This window comes from Puntigrus tetrazona, chromosome 21 (assembly GCF_018831695.1).
Source record: "Puntigrus tetrazona isolate hp1 chromosome 21, ASM1883169v1, whole genome shotgun sequence".
NCBI lineage: Eukaryota > Metazoa > Chordata > Actinopteri > Cypriniformes > Cyprinidae > Puntigrus > Puntigrus tetrazona.
Genome location: NC_056719.1, coordinates 14,324,435 through 14,341,250, shown reverse-complemented (window position 1 = coordinate 14,341,250; position 16,816 = coordinate 14,324,435). Strand labels below are relative to the sequence as shown.

The 16,816-nt window shown below is 39.0% G+C and overlaps 1 protein-coding gene across 4 annotated transcripts in view; it reads right to left on the bottom strand.

Annotated features, from left to right (window-relative positions):
• The window catches only part of dacha (dachshund a), a 124,659-nt gene extending 113,789 nt beyond the window's left edge, over positions 1–10,870 (bottom strand). For 2 of the 4 annotated variants that reach the window (XM_043221973.1, XM_043221974.1), the window contains exon 1: positions 10,207–10,870. In XM_043221973.1, the coding sequence (XP_043077908.1) occupies positions 10,207–10,700 (494 nt within the window). In that variant the 5' untranslated portion in view covers positions 10,701–10,870. The remainder of the gene's footprint in view (positions 1–10,206) is intronic. The other 2 variants (XM_043221971.1, XM_043221972.1) reach the window with 1 other exon arrangement.
• Positions 10,871–16,816: the final 5,946 nt, after the last annotated feature.

The following is a 16,816-nucleotide window of genomic DNA, read 5'->3' as shown; positions in this document are numbered from 1 at the left end:
TTTCTTATTAATCTTTTAAAAAACTAACAAATCAACTACAAGATTATAAACTATTGCAATTATTAACTATTGCAGTTTGTTATATATCTAAAGAATACCTGACAGTATCTTAAACGCAATATCAAGAAAAGCTGAGAAACACTGCAGATAAGCTAACATTGATATACAGTATATTATGTAAGTATAAAGCTGACTGATACCTGCATATGACAGACACATTGTTTAGGGTCCCACTGGTTGTTCTAGAGGAGGTAGTCCTGTGTGTGTGTGTGTGTGTGTGGGTGGGTGATATAGGTGAGCTGGAGTGATGGGATCGGAGGCCCTTCCTGCCCCGACTGACATAAACCACACTCTGGACAGTCCAGCGGGCCACAGAGGACCCTGATTTATAGTCAGGCGAAAGCCAGGACAGCCGTGGTGATCTTTCAATAAAACATCAAAAAAAGCTCTGACCCATCCATTACCCACAAGCCCCTGTGGAACAGACGGGTCAGGTGTGCCTGCCATCCCTCACACTGCAATCTCACACTGAGGCACCATGGGAAAAGCCAGGAAGAGTGTGTTCTGTTGAATTACAGCGCAGTGAAAAAGATACTACTATTAGATTCTGTTCGATGACACTTGCTCCGATCATAAACACTAGCACTGTTTTAACCATACGTGATCAAATTGTTGTTGTATTATCCAATTCCAGTGAATGTGGCAATTTATGTGACACTGGTTTTACTAATGATTTACACCAAATGCTTTTTCGTGTTTAATGAATTATTGCATTGCACACATTTACTTTTTTTAATATCCAGTCATTTTTGAAGTGATTCATCAAACTAATAATTGACAGATAAATTGATCATTAAAATTGCACGAGACTGTTCATTAAAGTATTAATATATAGTATGTTCCGAATTTAATTATATAATAAATCATTTTTTTTTTTTTTTTTTAGCAGAACTTATATTTTCTGACTTCCATTTATTATAATATGAATTAATTAAAACGGGAGTTTTCAGACTAGGGTCCAGTGACCCCCAAGGGGCTGCAAGCGTGTTCAAGTAGAACTTAAAAAGATATATATATATATATATATATATATATATATATATATATATAAGAATGTATATACAAATATTAAACAAAAAAATGTATAAGACTAACTTGAAATATGTTTAATACAATATTATTTGTCTAACAACTAAATAAATGGATCAATAAATAGTATAAATATGAATAAATAGTTTTTTTAAACTAAGTTTAAACCTCTCCCACACTCCACACGTCCAGAGATGAACTCAGAGACAGGAAGGTGGAAGAAAATGTATCCTACGTTTGACTGGACGAGCCCACGCACTTTACCTTTACGCACACTCTCTCTCACACACACACACACACACACTCAGAGGTAGTTTTTGATATGTTATCTGATACATGCACTAAACTGAAGGCAGATCATTGTCAGTGTGTCTTCAAAAGAAAGCAATAAAGCATTGTGCATGCTCTCCCCCTTGTTTCCCTAATTCACTTCATTTCATTTTAACTATCCGTAACAATCTGGCGAGACATTACCCTGTAATGAAACCACACAGGGCCTGATTGTTTTCATCAGAGAACACCCCCCATCTCTGACACACACACACACACACACACACAAATGACACCCATTGCTACTGATAGACACCACATTTACATGGTTTCGGACATACGCACACACTGACCACGCTTAGCTCTGTGGGAAAAGAACCATCCGGATGGATGACGGCTACCGATTTAATCTGTTTTATGAATTAAAAAAAGAGCTAAATATTTAGTTTTAGTGTAGAAGTTGTTATCATTAGGGGGTGCACGTGGGCGTGGTCTTCAGCCGTCTTTCTGATTGGCTGAAGCGAGGCCATCGTAACGGTGAACAAACAAGCACATAACCTGCTTTGTAGTGTGGTTCCAATTTACAGTCTGTGCACATGTTTAACATGTTTCCAATCAGGCCTAGGGCCGCTATTAACGGAAACTATCTTCATACTTACGAGGGCACGGGAAAAACACGCGAGAATGGAAAACACATAAAAGCAGCTGTTATTGAGCATGTCTATGATTCACATTTAGGACTGTTTGAATCTCTTTCGAACTGACAAACGAAGTGCAGCGCACACCGGAGCGCGACGAATATTTTTGTGGCATTTTTCAGTGTTCAGATGACTTAGGAGTGAAATCTTACATTTTGGTAATGAATAACTTTATATTGCAGTATGGAATGTGGAAAAATACATATATTAAAAAGCAAATTAAGTCTTGATATCTATGTATGCATGCATATAAATGCACATATGCACCTACATATACATATATAAAAGACAATGAACGATGAAAATGAAAAATTATATTATACATTTTTCCTTGATTTACTACATTTACCCACTAAAATGCCATTCAGTGTAACGATCTTAATTTTGACATTGTATTCTCCAAAAACTTGTGGACACTTCACTGATATTTCATGTGTTTTTAACTGTATCTTTAGATAAGGCAAAAGATTCTCAACATCTACACATGTCACAGGTGGAGGTCACATGATCAGAGTACTTATAAAACATTTGGCAACCACGTTCCATCATAAGGTGCTCGTACCCTCTGCTTTAGTCTGAAATAATTGCATTTTTTTGTAATATGATCTTTCTGTGTGTATGATGTGAACAGTGCGGCGCTCCTGGGTGGATTTTAAAAGTTTTATAGGCTTATTCTGCAGACTTCCGGATGGTGGTGCGCAGAAGGGTGTGTGTGGGGGGTGGTAATTGGAGCTGGGCTGCCCGGGGCAGATAGAGACAGAATGAATCCCTTACAGATCCGACGAGAGCACCAAACCGGCCATGATGTCACCACATACCCGGGGCTTTTCTTGATTTAACCCAGGCGTAGAAAGAGACTCGCGTACATACAAACACTCGCCCACACCCTCCTTGACCCTATCTCTCCTCGCATTCCACCTTGCTTTCATCTTTGCTTCTTCTTTTAATGATTCAGAGCGGGCAGATGTTTGGCTGCAGCGTGACTTCAGTATTCCGTCAAATCATTTAGTGAAATTGTTAATTAATATGGCGACTGAGTTTGGACAACATGATTTAGTTTGCGATATATATATATATATATATATATATATATATATATATATATATATATATATATATATATATAATTAATATTGTATTTCTGTAACAGTTCAATTTTTCTGTGTATTATAAATACATAAATATTTTCTATATTTCATATTTTCATTTATTGTTTGTTAAATATTTAATACACTACAGAGAGGTATGAAACCATTTATAATTCATTCATTATAATTATTCATTCATTTATTATAATTAATTAAATAATTAATTATAAATAATATACTTGTTTAAATAATATTTTAGTGCACTGTTATAGATTAAATAGGCTATAAAGAGAGAATGAGAGAAAAAGTGTGTTTTAATAATTAGACGAAATATTAATATTACGAAATAAGTAACATGTCTGAGCTCTAAATAAATAAATATAATTTTGTCCACAGTTTTTCATGTGCAATAACACACATGCAATATAGCCGACAGACACAGACATTTACGGAGACGCTTTTGTCGCATAAAGTGCAAAACAGATTTGTTAGGGTTACGAGAATGAATTTCTACAAAACTTCTACAGAATTCCACGACATCCGCATTCGATACGTCGCACTCAGTGTTTACGTTTTGCAAGGCCTTTCAAAACTAGGGTCGTTTTAAGCCTGAGCTCGTCGTTTCCGAGCGAGCCTCCCTTGAGGTCATTAACACGACCGGGGAAAAAGTTGAGCGGCATTGTGCTCTTCAGGTGAACCCATCTGCCCAGGCCAGACAGAGGGGGGGGGGGCGATGCGGCGAATTATGGCCTCCAGATGTGAGAGACAACTGTAAACACTCTTCTGAGCGGGGCGAAGCACGACTTCACGTCTTTCAAGCGCTTCCGAGAGTCGGAGCGTTTTCAGACAGTGCGTCAAACGCTCACTTGAGCTGGCCTGTCATTACCATAACCTCTCCGTTCTGGCGCGCCAACCGCTTTGTGCGAGCGGATCAACAGCTGCTAGCTCGCAGGAATGGGGAAGTGCAGCGGAACATGTCATGAAATATTAATCGGCATAATTGGGATGCTAGTTAGCGCTTCTTTGACCAGCTTTAGTCCCCTCCAGCGCGGCGCTGCGCGGCTACCGCTTAGTGTCAAGCTGAACTATTAAAGAAGGGAAAAAAATGATGAACTCTTGAAAATGGATTAGATGGGGGCTTATGTTTCAGGGCCTTTAAAATACTCACTAAAACGCTCTAATCGTCTTCTCGCCGCCAACGACAGACAATGGGGGGGGTTGGGGAGAAGAAAACACCAGCTCTTCCGGTACGAACTACTTTGCCGATTTCAGTGTCACATTCAATTTTCTGCTTCCTGCTTCTCCCCGGATCCCCATCCAAAAACAAGCATTTAAAACATCAGTCCTAATTAGATGATTAGTGCTTGGAAGGGCAGGAGATAAGTCATTTGCATAATTCAATCATAAGAGTTAGAGATACATATTTCGATGTTCGTTTGTACAATTATCTCCGCTGTCCTGGGGGCTGTGATACTAATGTGATTAAACAATACTCTTGCACGGGGCCTAGTGTCCTCCATTAAAGCACTGCTAGAGGCAAAGCAAAAATTAATTTTAGGAGACAATCAATTTTATTCTACATGACTGTAATAAATATAGCCCGGCTGCAGATGTGTCATTAAGCTCAGGAGGAGACTTTCCCAAAGTCAAAATGACACTAGTCTCTTTCTCTCCTGGTTTTTTTTTCTCTCTCTCTCCTCGTGCCGTAACTGCGGGTCTGCGGACGGTGAGCGGAAAGTGTCATTTTTCCTCTTGTGAGATTCTTGACAGGCCATATCCATCTGTCTGTTTTAACCTCTTATATCTCTCTCCCACGTCGCTGCACATCGGCGAACACCTGCTATTCCTCATCCCCATCGAGACGGTGTATATTAAGAGCTAACTTCGTAATTGCAGCTTCTAAATGCTCCTCAAACATCGTTTAATGATTGCGGATGTCAATATGTAATTTGTGCGGATTCACATACGTAGCGGCGTTCTTAATTTGTTTTTCGTGATTTCCGCGCCTAGAAGATTCAAGTAGCGCCTTTCCATCACTAATTGACCACATGTGTCTTTGCTTTGCCTCTAATTCATTGGTTACGCATGGGACTAGTTATTAAAGCGCTGTGGCTTGGAACAGGCACCCGCCAACATTAATGAGAGCTCACATGGCCACAAGTTGTTTTATAAGAGCCCGTCAGCAGTTAAGCGCTCTCACGTCTCAAACATGTTCGCATAAAGACAGAGATGGACAGAATAGCCGGTCTGTAAGCTTGCCTTCACAAAATAGGTTCATCTACCTGTGAATAAAACTCTCTAAAAATCTCTATCCAGTGGTCCAAAAACTATTTGGACTCCAAAAAAAAAGATTTTTTTTGCCACTCAGTTTGTATATATATATAAACACACAACACACACACACATAAAAAGTATCTCAATCAGAACATTTTGCTCCTTTATCTCTTCGTTAGTTGATGTTGTGTTTGCTTGTCAAATTGAATAAAAATCGATATAAATAATGAAAAAAATGTCCTTAAGTTAAAAATCATGACAGAATACGTGGCTTGACTGTCCATATGATACGAGATATGACAGTTTCCACACACTAACATACACCGAAGCCCCCTTCAAACTGTACTAATTCATAATTTACTGTGAAAAAGGGGGTAAAGGAAAGAGTGAATCTGCAGAAAACAACCTCAGAAAAAGGTGGATGTATAATTAATGGCTGACATTAAGGTGTGCCGAAGGAAGAGCGACAATCTGAGGAGATTTGATGAGACAGCGGGGTGTCTCGGGCGCCTCGGGCGAAGCCAAAGGCGCCGAGCCCGCGTCCATATGGACCGAGCGCGCGCCCACGTGCACGCGCGACGACGCGGAGAGACCGGGAGGCTCGCGCGCGCTCCCGACACGAGACGCGAAGATGATTGCGGTCCTCGTCCGTCACCGTCTTCCTTTTAAGTTCCGCATTTTACGCGCGCCTCAGAATCGCACCAAATCAATCATACGTGAGCTAGGCTACTAATTCAAATTAATCTACAGATTATGCTTCTTAAAAGGTGTCAAATTGCGCATTTTAGGGAATCTTTGAAACGCCGCGCTTTGACGCGCGGGTGTGATGGTAGCTCGCGCCTGGGGCAACGATGGGAATTAGACACATTTTAAATTAATGACTAAAAAAAGCAAATCGCTTCAAGAGACGAGAAAAAAAAAATATGACAGGCTTTCGAACAAGTAATGCGTTTTATGATTTAACCTGACAATTCCAGCAACTCCTGCTAAAGTGCGATTGGCACGAACGCAAACAGAGACGTCGTTCTCGTTTTTATGATGTTACTCGCACGAAAGTAACTCTCTGGTCAGCGAGGCAATAAATATCAGCGGACGAGAGCTTTCTGCACTTTTTTTTTTTTTGGATGTTCTCGCACTTGGTGGAGAAAAAAAAACACACACACACACACACACACACACAGTTAAACTAATCCAATCCACCTTTGCGAAGAGGCAGGAGAGCAAGCACAGATGTTCATCTCTAATGTAATTCCCATTCAATTTCCTAAGTGCAGTCCCCAAGTGCAAACTAGTTTAGTGTTATGTTTAGCTTGCAAATTTCGTTTTAATAAATAATGAATGCATTAAAAACCTGGAGATCAATTGCGAGCTGAGAAATCATAAAAAGCGAGCCGTAAGTGCCGCGTGCGTTTGCTGATTTGGACACTTTCTGCGTGTTTCGGTCTGGAAGTTTTTAAAGAGCCCTTTGCATATTTTCGGCAAAAGGGTTGTATCTGAAATTCTAGCTCCCTTCCCAGACAGCACGTTCAGCTGCAGACCGCTGGGGGGGTTCGTAACGGACTCTTTCTTATATTCTGTATGATTTAAAATAAATAAATAAATAACTGTGTGATTTCCAGGCTCTAAAACGTGCACGAAACGTGCTTTATCAGTGAAGTCCTATTTTCCGATCGAATCATCCCCTGAGCCGGTTCCTTTTTAGTGAATCAAAAACGCGTAATCAGCGCAGACCGATTCCTAAAAGAATGACTCTTCGGAGCAGGTTCGTTTCAACACGGCGTGCAACCAGGGTATGACTTATTATATTATATGTGAACCAGAAATACTTAAAACAGGTCCTAGCTGGAACTGATGTAGGTTAGCTCGACTCCAAAAGGCCTAAAAGTTCTGTTTTACAGTTTTCATTTTAGCAAATGCTTCATTTAAAATGCAGTTGGCCCACTAGCTTGCATCCGTCGCCCCTAAAAAGTTTTTAAATTGTGTTTTGCACAAATTGTCTGTTCTGCAAAAGGTGATGCAATCTGGCTAGTCGAACGCAGAGGGCATTCGGTGCGATAAAAGTTTCCATTTCTCTTTCTCTAACAGCCCTTGACGTGGAATAACGTAACATTTACGGAATCACTAAGGAAAAACAGCATCGTTAAAACTCCCTATGATCCCTCCCTTGTGCGTTTTCTTGGTCCGTCTAAACATGCGTGAGACGAATGACTTCGGCCATTGCGTCGCGCTCTTTAAGTGTTTGTAAAACGCTGTGACCTCTTTAATTCTGTCGCGCCCTGTCTGGTAGCTTTCAACGGCACAATCTGAGCCACGCTCCTCGCTTGGTTCTCCACGGCTGTCCCGTTCAAACCGCTGCAAAAGACACCCATTTGTCTCATCTTAGCCCTTCTCCCAGTGAGCCTGTGCTGAAGGAGGAGGAGAGAGAGAGAGAGAGAGAGAGAGAGAGAGAGAGGAGGCGAGGGGCCAGCACGCACATTAGTTTCAGCCATCTGGTAGCGGGACGGTGGATGATGTTTAAATCTGACTATAAAAGCGATGCTTGCGAAGGTGAACTGTAAAGCAACGATGCCGAGGAGCAAATTCAATTTCAGGGGGGCCCATTGCTCGGGCAATTTCATTATCCGACCGTATGCTGCAATCTGACAGTGGAGTGAAAAGCGCAGCGTTCCGCACCTCATTCTCTTATTGTCCATTTCGCCTGGACTCAAAATTAAACAAAATAATGTTGTAAAACGGTCTCTCCCCCGCTCACTTTCTCCTCGCTCTCATTTCTAATTAGATGTGCACGGCAGATTGATTCAGAACTACGCAAAGCCCAATAAAGTGACGGGGGATTCTTCTGGAGGTTGTGCTGGGGATGTTAAAAGGTTAATTACCGAACCTTGCCCAGAATGGCCATCTGGATATGTGCTCTCTCTCTCTCTCTCTCTCTCTCTCTCACTCTCCCTCTCTCCCTAAAACACACATGCGTGCATCTCCACACACACACATCCGCTGTGCAAAAGTGCACTTTAAGACCACGTTCCTGAACCTTCTCGACCCGGCCAATTTTCAATACCTGACCTTTTACCTGTGAGAAAGTAAGAAAATGGAAATAGAAAATTGAAAATACTAGACCTGATGCAAAACACTTCATGGAGAGGAATGCATAGAGTTACTGAAGTTAAGGTTAGTAAAGGTTGTGAACTTTTGGGGACAGACTTTACTTCAAAAATAAATATATAAAATAAAAATAAATAAATAAATTAAAAAAAAATATATATAGATAATATATATATATATATATATATATATATATATATATATATATATATATATATATATATATATATATATATATTGTATTTAATATATAATATGACACAATATTAAATAGAATTATTTTGTTATTGATTTTGATCTAAATAAGACAAAACCCTTCAAAATTATTTGTTAAGGGTCCTTTAAAAAGTCATAGTTTTTATACACTGTGTTTTGACTGTTATTCCACTAAAAGCGAAGATGCCGCCGTTTTTATACTAACATATAATTAGAGACTTTTTCCTCGGATGATAAAGGTCTTTAAAGGTGTACTGCTCCCCTGAGTCCCACCACACCAATCACACACACATAAGCTGATATTGCTGCAGGAGCCTGAGAACACTAATGCATCTGTCATGATAACAAGCTAAGAATAACATCTCTGCACTGAACGCAGCCACAGATCCGAGAGAGGTGATTCATTGATTTATGCAACACGGCCCAACACCTTATCCAAATGAGACGTGGGACATCATCCAGACAAATGGGAGTATCAAACAAGAATTCCAGATCTGGCCCTGGATACGATATGGGTTAAAAGTGAATAAATGATATTGATGCCTATTCGCGTGAGCCCGACTCAGTGGAGCAAATAACAGAATAAAGTGGAATACAACCGAAGTATGACCCCTGGTCCAAAGAGCTGTCATTGTATAAGCAAGAATAAAAGCGGGGGAAACATCAGATATAACTGTAGCGAAAACATAAATGTTTTAACACTTCGATCGATAATAAGTCAGTTTAGTCATTTAACAAATCAAAACGTGTACAAGTGAAGGATATAGATTTAGAAAAACTTACAGCTGAAGATTATAAAGACAAAAATGTAAAAACATGCTAATAAAAAAACACTTATTGTTATATATATATATATATACTGCAGGTTCAATCAGCGTAAACAGAATTTAGGAGTATCTCTTCAAATTTGAAGATTTTATTGCAAGGCAGAAAAAATATTTATACACAATATGCATAAGTGCGAATGAATATCGTATTATCGTTTTTAGTTTATCTGAATCAGTAATAAGATCATGCTTGCGCTTGTATGAAGACAGTTACGTAAAAAGCAGTGGTCAGCGAGAAAAATAAGATCCCGAGGAAAGTTAGGCTATTTGTTTGATTTTGGAGAAATATTATTATTTTTGTGACTGCCGGTTTGGTTCGAAACGGAATTTGAGGTCAAAACCGCGAGCGATTCGGTAGAAAGAAAAACCGGACTGCAAGCAATTTTATGCTAAAGTTTGATCCAGTTCACTTTTTCATAATAACATTGTTAATTTATATTAAATCGCGCGCGAAAAAAAAGGTAGACGTCATAAACGTGTGATTCCATATTTCTACTGACACGCGCACGAAATCGTTTTTATTAAAGCGTCCGCAACTTTTGCGAGCGCGACAACTCTGCTAGTTCTGAATGAACTTGAAAAGCACCTCGGGTCCCAAAGCTGAGAGTAAACGTGAGGTGCATTACGCGATAGAAGACTTGCCTGGCATTGGTGCAGTCGTTATAAAGCGCCTCGAAGTCTTTTCGGGTGATGAGTTTGCATCGGTTCACGCCCGGCTGAATGGCCCCAAGTCCGCGCAGGATCCGCACCTGCTCCACCGTGCACACCACCGGACATATATCCAGCCGCTTCAGCTTGGTGTAGACGGTGTGCAGCCCGCCGACCAGGTGCTTCAGGAACAGGTCGAACACCTGCGGGAGGCAGATGAGCTCCTGACCGTCCACGGTGAACGAGGCCACTTTCACCCCATGCACCTCCACCATCTTACACTCGTTATTGTGAACGGGCCCGTTCCCGTTGGTGCTGCCGCCGCCGCCGCCGCCGCCGGTGCCGGTGATGAAAGAGTTGATCATGCTGCTGGTCAGTCGCGGGGACTCGGCCGGGCTGGAGTACAGAGAGTCGGGACGGAACAGGCTGCTCGCGCCCCCGGGAGTGGAGGTCGGTGAAAGCACCGGAGGAGTTGCTGATACGGCCATAGTTTATGCGAAGTTTCCTCCTTTCCGTACTTTTGAGTCAAGCACACCTTTGCTGGCTCCTCGTACTGTTTCGCGGCTTTCACGCGGTGTTTCTCATGCGTCTCCGGTAGCGACTGCTGATAGTCGGTAATGTGCAACTACCTTCCTCGCGAGTGAGATGGATAGAAGTGTATCGCACTCAGCGATTCAATTAGCCTGCCCACTAAAGGCCAGAGTGACAGCCGCCTCGGCCAATAAGAATCGCGGTGGCACACGCCTTCAAATAACATTGGCCGTCTGCCAGTGATGGGCGGGGACTTGCGTTCTCAGTATCAAAAGCGAATACAACTTTTCAGACAAATGATAGCTATATATTTCATTCGTGTCTTCATCTTGTAATGACCACCGCTGTCATTTTGCCAGCATTTTGTATTCCACAACCTTTATATTAAATAGATTGAATGCCAAGCATAATAATCGTGCATAATAAAATATGTGCGTAATGATATTTTGATACTGATATTTTTATGGGACTGTAGATAAGCTATATTCTTGTCCGTTAAGATTTGTGAAAGGTTCCTAACAACGATATTAAAATTATCATAATAACACTTCTATTAATATGGTATTATAGACCTATAACTGTAAATATCAGTTGTGACAGACCGTAGTAAAAGGCTATTTAAGAATACGTTTAATATAAAATAAAATATTTAAAGCCATCACTATTATAACACATAAAGAGAAACTAAGGTGAACTAACTTTGAGGAAGCACATCTGTTGTTAGCTAACATTGCCTTTTGTTAACTTACAAAAGAATTTTAAACATTCGGGCTAATTTAAAGTGACATGTGAATCCTGTAGAATTTCTAGTATATCGTAATTGTTATATGTTATGTTGAGATATTGAACCATTCATCCATGAACCTGAGAGCAAAGTTTTTTTTTTTTTGTCTATGAACATCTGCTTATTGTTCAGTATCATTTTGTTCAAACATCTCGTGGTGTTTGTTTATTTTAATGCATTTTTCCTCTTAAACGTTTACAGAAGAAGTCTGATATCAACAGAAACAAGATATGGGTTGATTTCAATAAAGAACAACAATCTGTACTTTAAAAAAGTACTTTACAAATCTTTCGACAGTAACACATCTGATTCACTTTCCCTTTTTTTTTCAATACTTTATCTTTGCTCTCGTTATGAACCACTTATTGTAGCAAATGAGGACCTTTGTAAATGAGAATCTTTATACGGGTCAAAAAAAGTCGTTGTAAAATTAATGTAGGAATCATGCTTAACCTTTGAGCCCTTGCAACTTTTGTGGGAAGATTAATATTGTAATGAGTGCCTAAATGCCATGCAAATTTCTGCCAAGTACCTTCTGAAATTAAAAAGCTAGGTGGCAATCTAGAAAATTAGATACATATTTTACCTAGCTTTCAATCGCACCTCAACCCTTCGTCTTATATTTAATCTTAATGAATACCTGATTAACATACCTGGCCCTGCAGGCACACATGGACCACCCCCTTCACCCGCCCCTCCAGCACCGCCCCAATGCTTCATATGCATATTCACGAATTATACACACATACGTAATGGATACACATACTTACACTGGCATATGTTAATAGCAGTGTAAGCAGCATTAGATTTAAACGATGGTCTCAAAATGTAAGACTTTTATCACCCGAGAGCTCCACATTTTAACAAAACGTGTATCTTATAGGAATGCCATTGAAGTAGGTAATATTGTAAAACAAGAGAAGAGACGGAATAAGGGAGATAGCACAAAGACAAAGTAAGAAGGAGAGGAGTCATAACGAGAGACACTGAGGGAAGATATAAGAGAAAAGGTGAGACAAGAAAGAGAAGAGACGAAGAAGAATAGACGAGAAGAGACAAACCCAGCCTAGAAGACAAGAGAAATGATAGGTTGAGCGTGGAAAAGAGGAATTATGATACAACGCATATAGCGATAACAACGGATAGTGAAGAGACAAAGCAAGAGGAGACAAGTCATAGAGAAAATAATATGCTTGAAGAGAAGAGATAAAACAAGAAGAGAGGAGCAGAGAGGAGATGATCGCCTGAGCATAGAGGAGAGCAGATGAGACATGATAAGTGAGACAAATTGAGAATAGATAAAAGTGATCATAAAAAGACGAGAAGAGAAAAACTGACAATAAAAGAGACAAGAAGAAACAAGATGAGAGACAGAGAGGAAGTGAGCCAAAATAAGTCGAGAAAAGACAAGCTGAGCATAGAAAAGACAAGATGTAAGACAAGATGAGACCAGGTGACACAAATAGAACAATGAGAGAAGATGATATACTTGAAGAAAATAAATAAAAAACGAGGAGCAGAGATGACATGAGACAATACAAGACAAGAAAAGACAAGCTGAGCATAGAAGAGAGAAGACGAGATTGGACAACATAAGGCCAGGTGAGACCAGTCAAGAAGAGAGAAGCTGAACATGGAAGAGACAAGACGAGGTAAGATGAGATGAAAGCGAGTGAGGGAAGAAGAGAGTAGATGAGACGAGAAGATCAAAATAAAAAAAGAGATCAAATAAGAAATTACGAAGAAGAAGTTGAGCAACCGCGACCAAGCATGAACATGATAAAGGCCAAAAATAAACAGAAAAAGGCAAAGAAAATAAATAAAATGTGTGAAGAGATTACGATGGATAATATGGGACAAAGTGAGAAGGAGAAGAGTCATTCAATGAGAGAACAAGATGAAGTAAAAAGAGATGAAGACGTGAAAAGTGATGCTGAGCATGGAAGAGATGAAAAAGACAAAACCATACAAAATGAGGCGAGCTGCGCATAGAAAAGATGAGACAAGACAACACCAAACAAGACCAGCTCAGAAAAAATGAAGAGGCAAGTTAACCATAAAATGAGAAGAGATGAATGAAGATCAGAAGAGACAAGCTGAGCATAAAAAGAAAAGAAATGTGGAAAGTAGCATTTGTGAAGAGATAACAATGGATAAGTATGAGTCAAAGGAAAAGGTACAGTCATGTAATGAGATACAACAAGAGAAAAATAGAAGAATAAGGAAAAAAGAGAAGAGGCGAGAGAAGTTGTGGATGGAAGAGATGAGATGAAGCAAGACGAGATAAGTGAGCATAAGAAGAGACGAGCTGAGCATAGAAGAGAAGAGATCGAGAGTCAAGACCGGAAAAGATGACAAATCAGAGAAGTTCATAGACTAGACGTGTGGGAAAAAATAAGATCGAATGAGATCTGTGAACGGATGAGACAGGGGATGTTAAGAAAAGAAAGAGACAAAGTGAGACAGAGCAAGAGAGTTCATGTTGGAGACAGAGGGAATGACTGGCTGTGTTTTAATAGCATGGGTCTGTCTCTCTCATGTAAAATATTACTCCGAGGCCAAAAGCAGATCAGCAGCCCCTCTCGGTGTAATGAAATGTTTCTGCATTCATTTCCACCTCACGCAAATCAATAACAACAATAAATTACAACTGATTTTAATTGAATGTTGTTTCTAATTTTACTGTCACTCGTGATAAATATTTACGTCTATTACAGCATTTTAAATTCATTACACTCCCACATCTTTTCACTCAACGGATTGCTACATACATCAGCAGTTCAGTAATCCATTTGGGCTGTGACACGTGCCAAAAAGTTGCCTGACTCTTAATTTAGGGTAAAATATCACCCTTTAATACTACTTAAGAATAGACAAGCTGTCGCTCGAATGCGCTCTACGTACTTAATTTCTCAGAGAAAGCCACCGCAGATGATTTAAGGACACTCTTCTCACACTTGCTGCCAAATCACGGGTGACTGGACCTTTTTGTGAGAGCCTCGTGTTTCGGAAGACACACCGGCTTGTGTGTACGGCACTGTCCATCAACAAAAATTACTCTGGGAGAAAAGTGGCCAAAGGAGGTTAACTGTTTCGGTCACGTCAGGCTCAAATGTGTTATTTCATTTTTCAGCTCTCGGGTAGTGCTGCCTTCAGCGCTTTGAATGAGTGATGCGGACTTATGATAATGGACAACGTTACGTAGAAAGGTCCTGTTGTGCCGTAAAGTGCCTGTTGGAATCCCAAGGTGACCTGATTCGTTTAATAAAATGCCTTTCGGACGAAGCTCACAAAAACAGTCCGACAAATTTCCAACAAAAGCAAAAGAAAGAAAATGCGTATTAAGATTTTGCGTGAACAAAGTGATTTTTATTATTATTAACTTAGTAGTATTTATATTTGACATTTATTAAAAAATTTCCCTTTTGTGATTCTAACTGTTGTTTTGTGGACAGTTTGCATTAAAAACAAACAAACAAAAAAAAATTATATATATATATATATATATATATATATATATATATATATATATATATATATATATATATATATATATATATATATATATATATATATATGTCATTTATTCACCTGCATATATATATATATATATATATATTTTTTTTTTACTTTTTTATTAAATCAGCATTATTTTAAAACAAAACAACAAATACTAACACATTAAATTATAATGTGAATTAATAAAGAATATATGTTATTTGATGTCACAATTCACAAGGTTTTAAACAAAACAATATTTATTTATTTTATGTTTTATACAAAACGATATCTCAAAACTCGTGACATGACAATGAACTAGAGCTGATTAATTGCAATTAATCACATCCAAAATAACAGTTTTTGTTGGCATATATATATATATATATATATATATATATATATATATATATATATATATATATATATATATATATATATATATATATATATATATATATATATATGTGTGTGTGATCTGTACAGTATATATTTGAAAATATTTACATATATTTATTCATATTCATATTATTAATATTAGAAATAAATATAACGTATAAACATTTTAACATATATTTCTGAAATATATGAACGTGTATGTGTATTTATATATACAAAATAAACCAACATAGCATATATATAATGTAAACAAAAACTTTTACTTCGTATTTTACTTTGTATGTCACTAATTTAACATTTAATATTGAGGGGCATCCAAGTTTGCCATTTGAATTTTAACTATTAAATAACTATTTTTTCTGGTAATTAGTTCCATTAAAATTCTGTAACTCACTAACTATTTCTGAGAAGTAACTAGTAACTATAAGTAATTACTTTTTTAAAATGAACATGCCCAACACTGGTCGCGATGCACAATACCTGAAACAAAATACGATTATTTATTTATTTATTTATTTATTATATGTTTTGTGCATGGCTTTGGGCTAAAAATGGATATATTCTTCACGAGATTAAACGATATTTGTGGCATGCCAATGATTGTATAACTTTACACGCTTCATCAGGGCATTTCTGCATCACCCATGCATTCACCGCGTGACACACTCCGATAACCGATCTCTAATTTAATTTATATTTATGGTGAGATTTATAATGCAATAATGTTCTCGTGGATGTTTCATTTGGAGAGTTTACGAGGGGCCTGACAGATGGTGTCATTGCACGTTGCTTTGCCACCGCTCACCTCTCTCTACTCAAGATGGCCACCCTCGAAAAGAGCCTGAGAGAGAAATGAAATGAACTGTGAAGTCTCCTTGAATTCCGCTTCAAAGTTGCAGTTAAGTATGAAAAACTTTGCCGCGGTGTTTCGCAATCGCCGATTGAACGGGCGCCAGATCTTTGAACAAACACTGGCGGCGAAGGCTGCAACTTTTCCGCATGTAGCCGGGGTTTGGTTGTGGCGGCTCTGTTGATGATTTGTGTGCTCTTTCCTTGTCTGAATCGTAATCTTAATCCTTCTTAATCAACACCGGCTCTCCAAAGTGCTTGCGCGATACAACATTTCAGCGGGAGACGGTGGGACCTGTCCTTGGAGACATCTTCGCCCCGGCCTGAAAGTAATAACGGGCGACAAAACAGCACAGTAGATGTGCTCTCCAAACGCAGAAGCCGTGAATGAGGACTCTCAGAAGCGAGCATCAAAGCCCGAGGAACTCACAGAAGACTGCGGCTAAAGGTGCGGGCTCTCGCAAGATAAAGAGCGCTTGATTCTTGCGGAAAGCATTGTAGCGCTCGTCGCCTTGATTTCGCTTTCAAAACCAGCCAGGACTA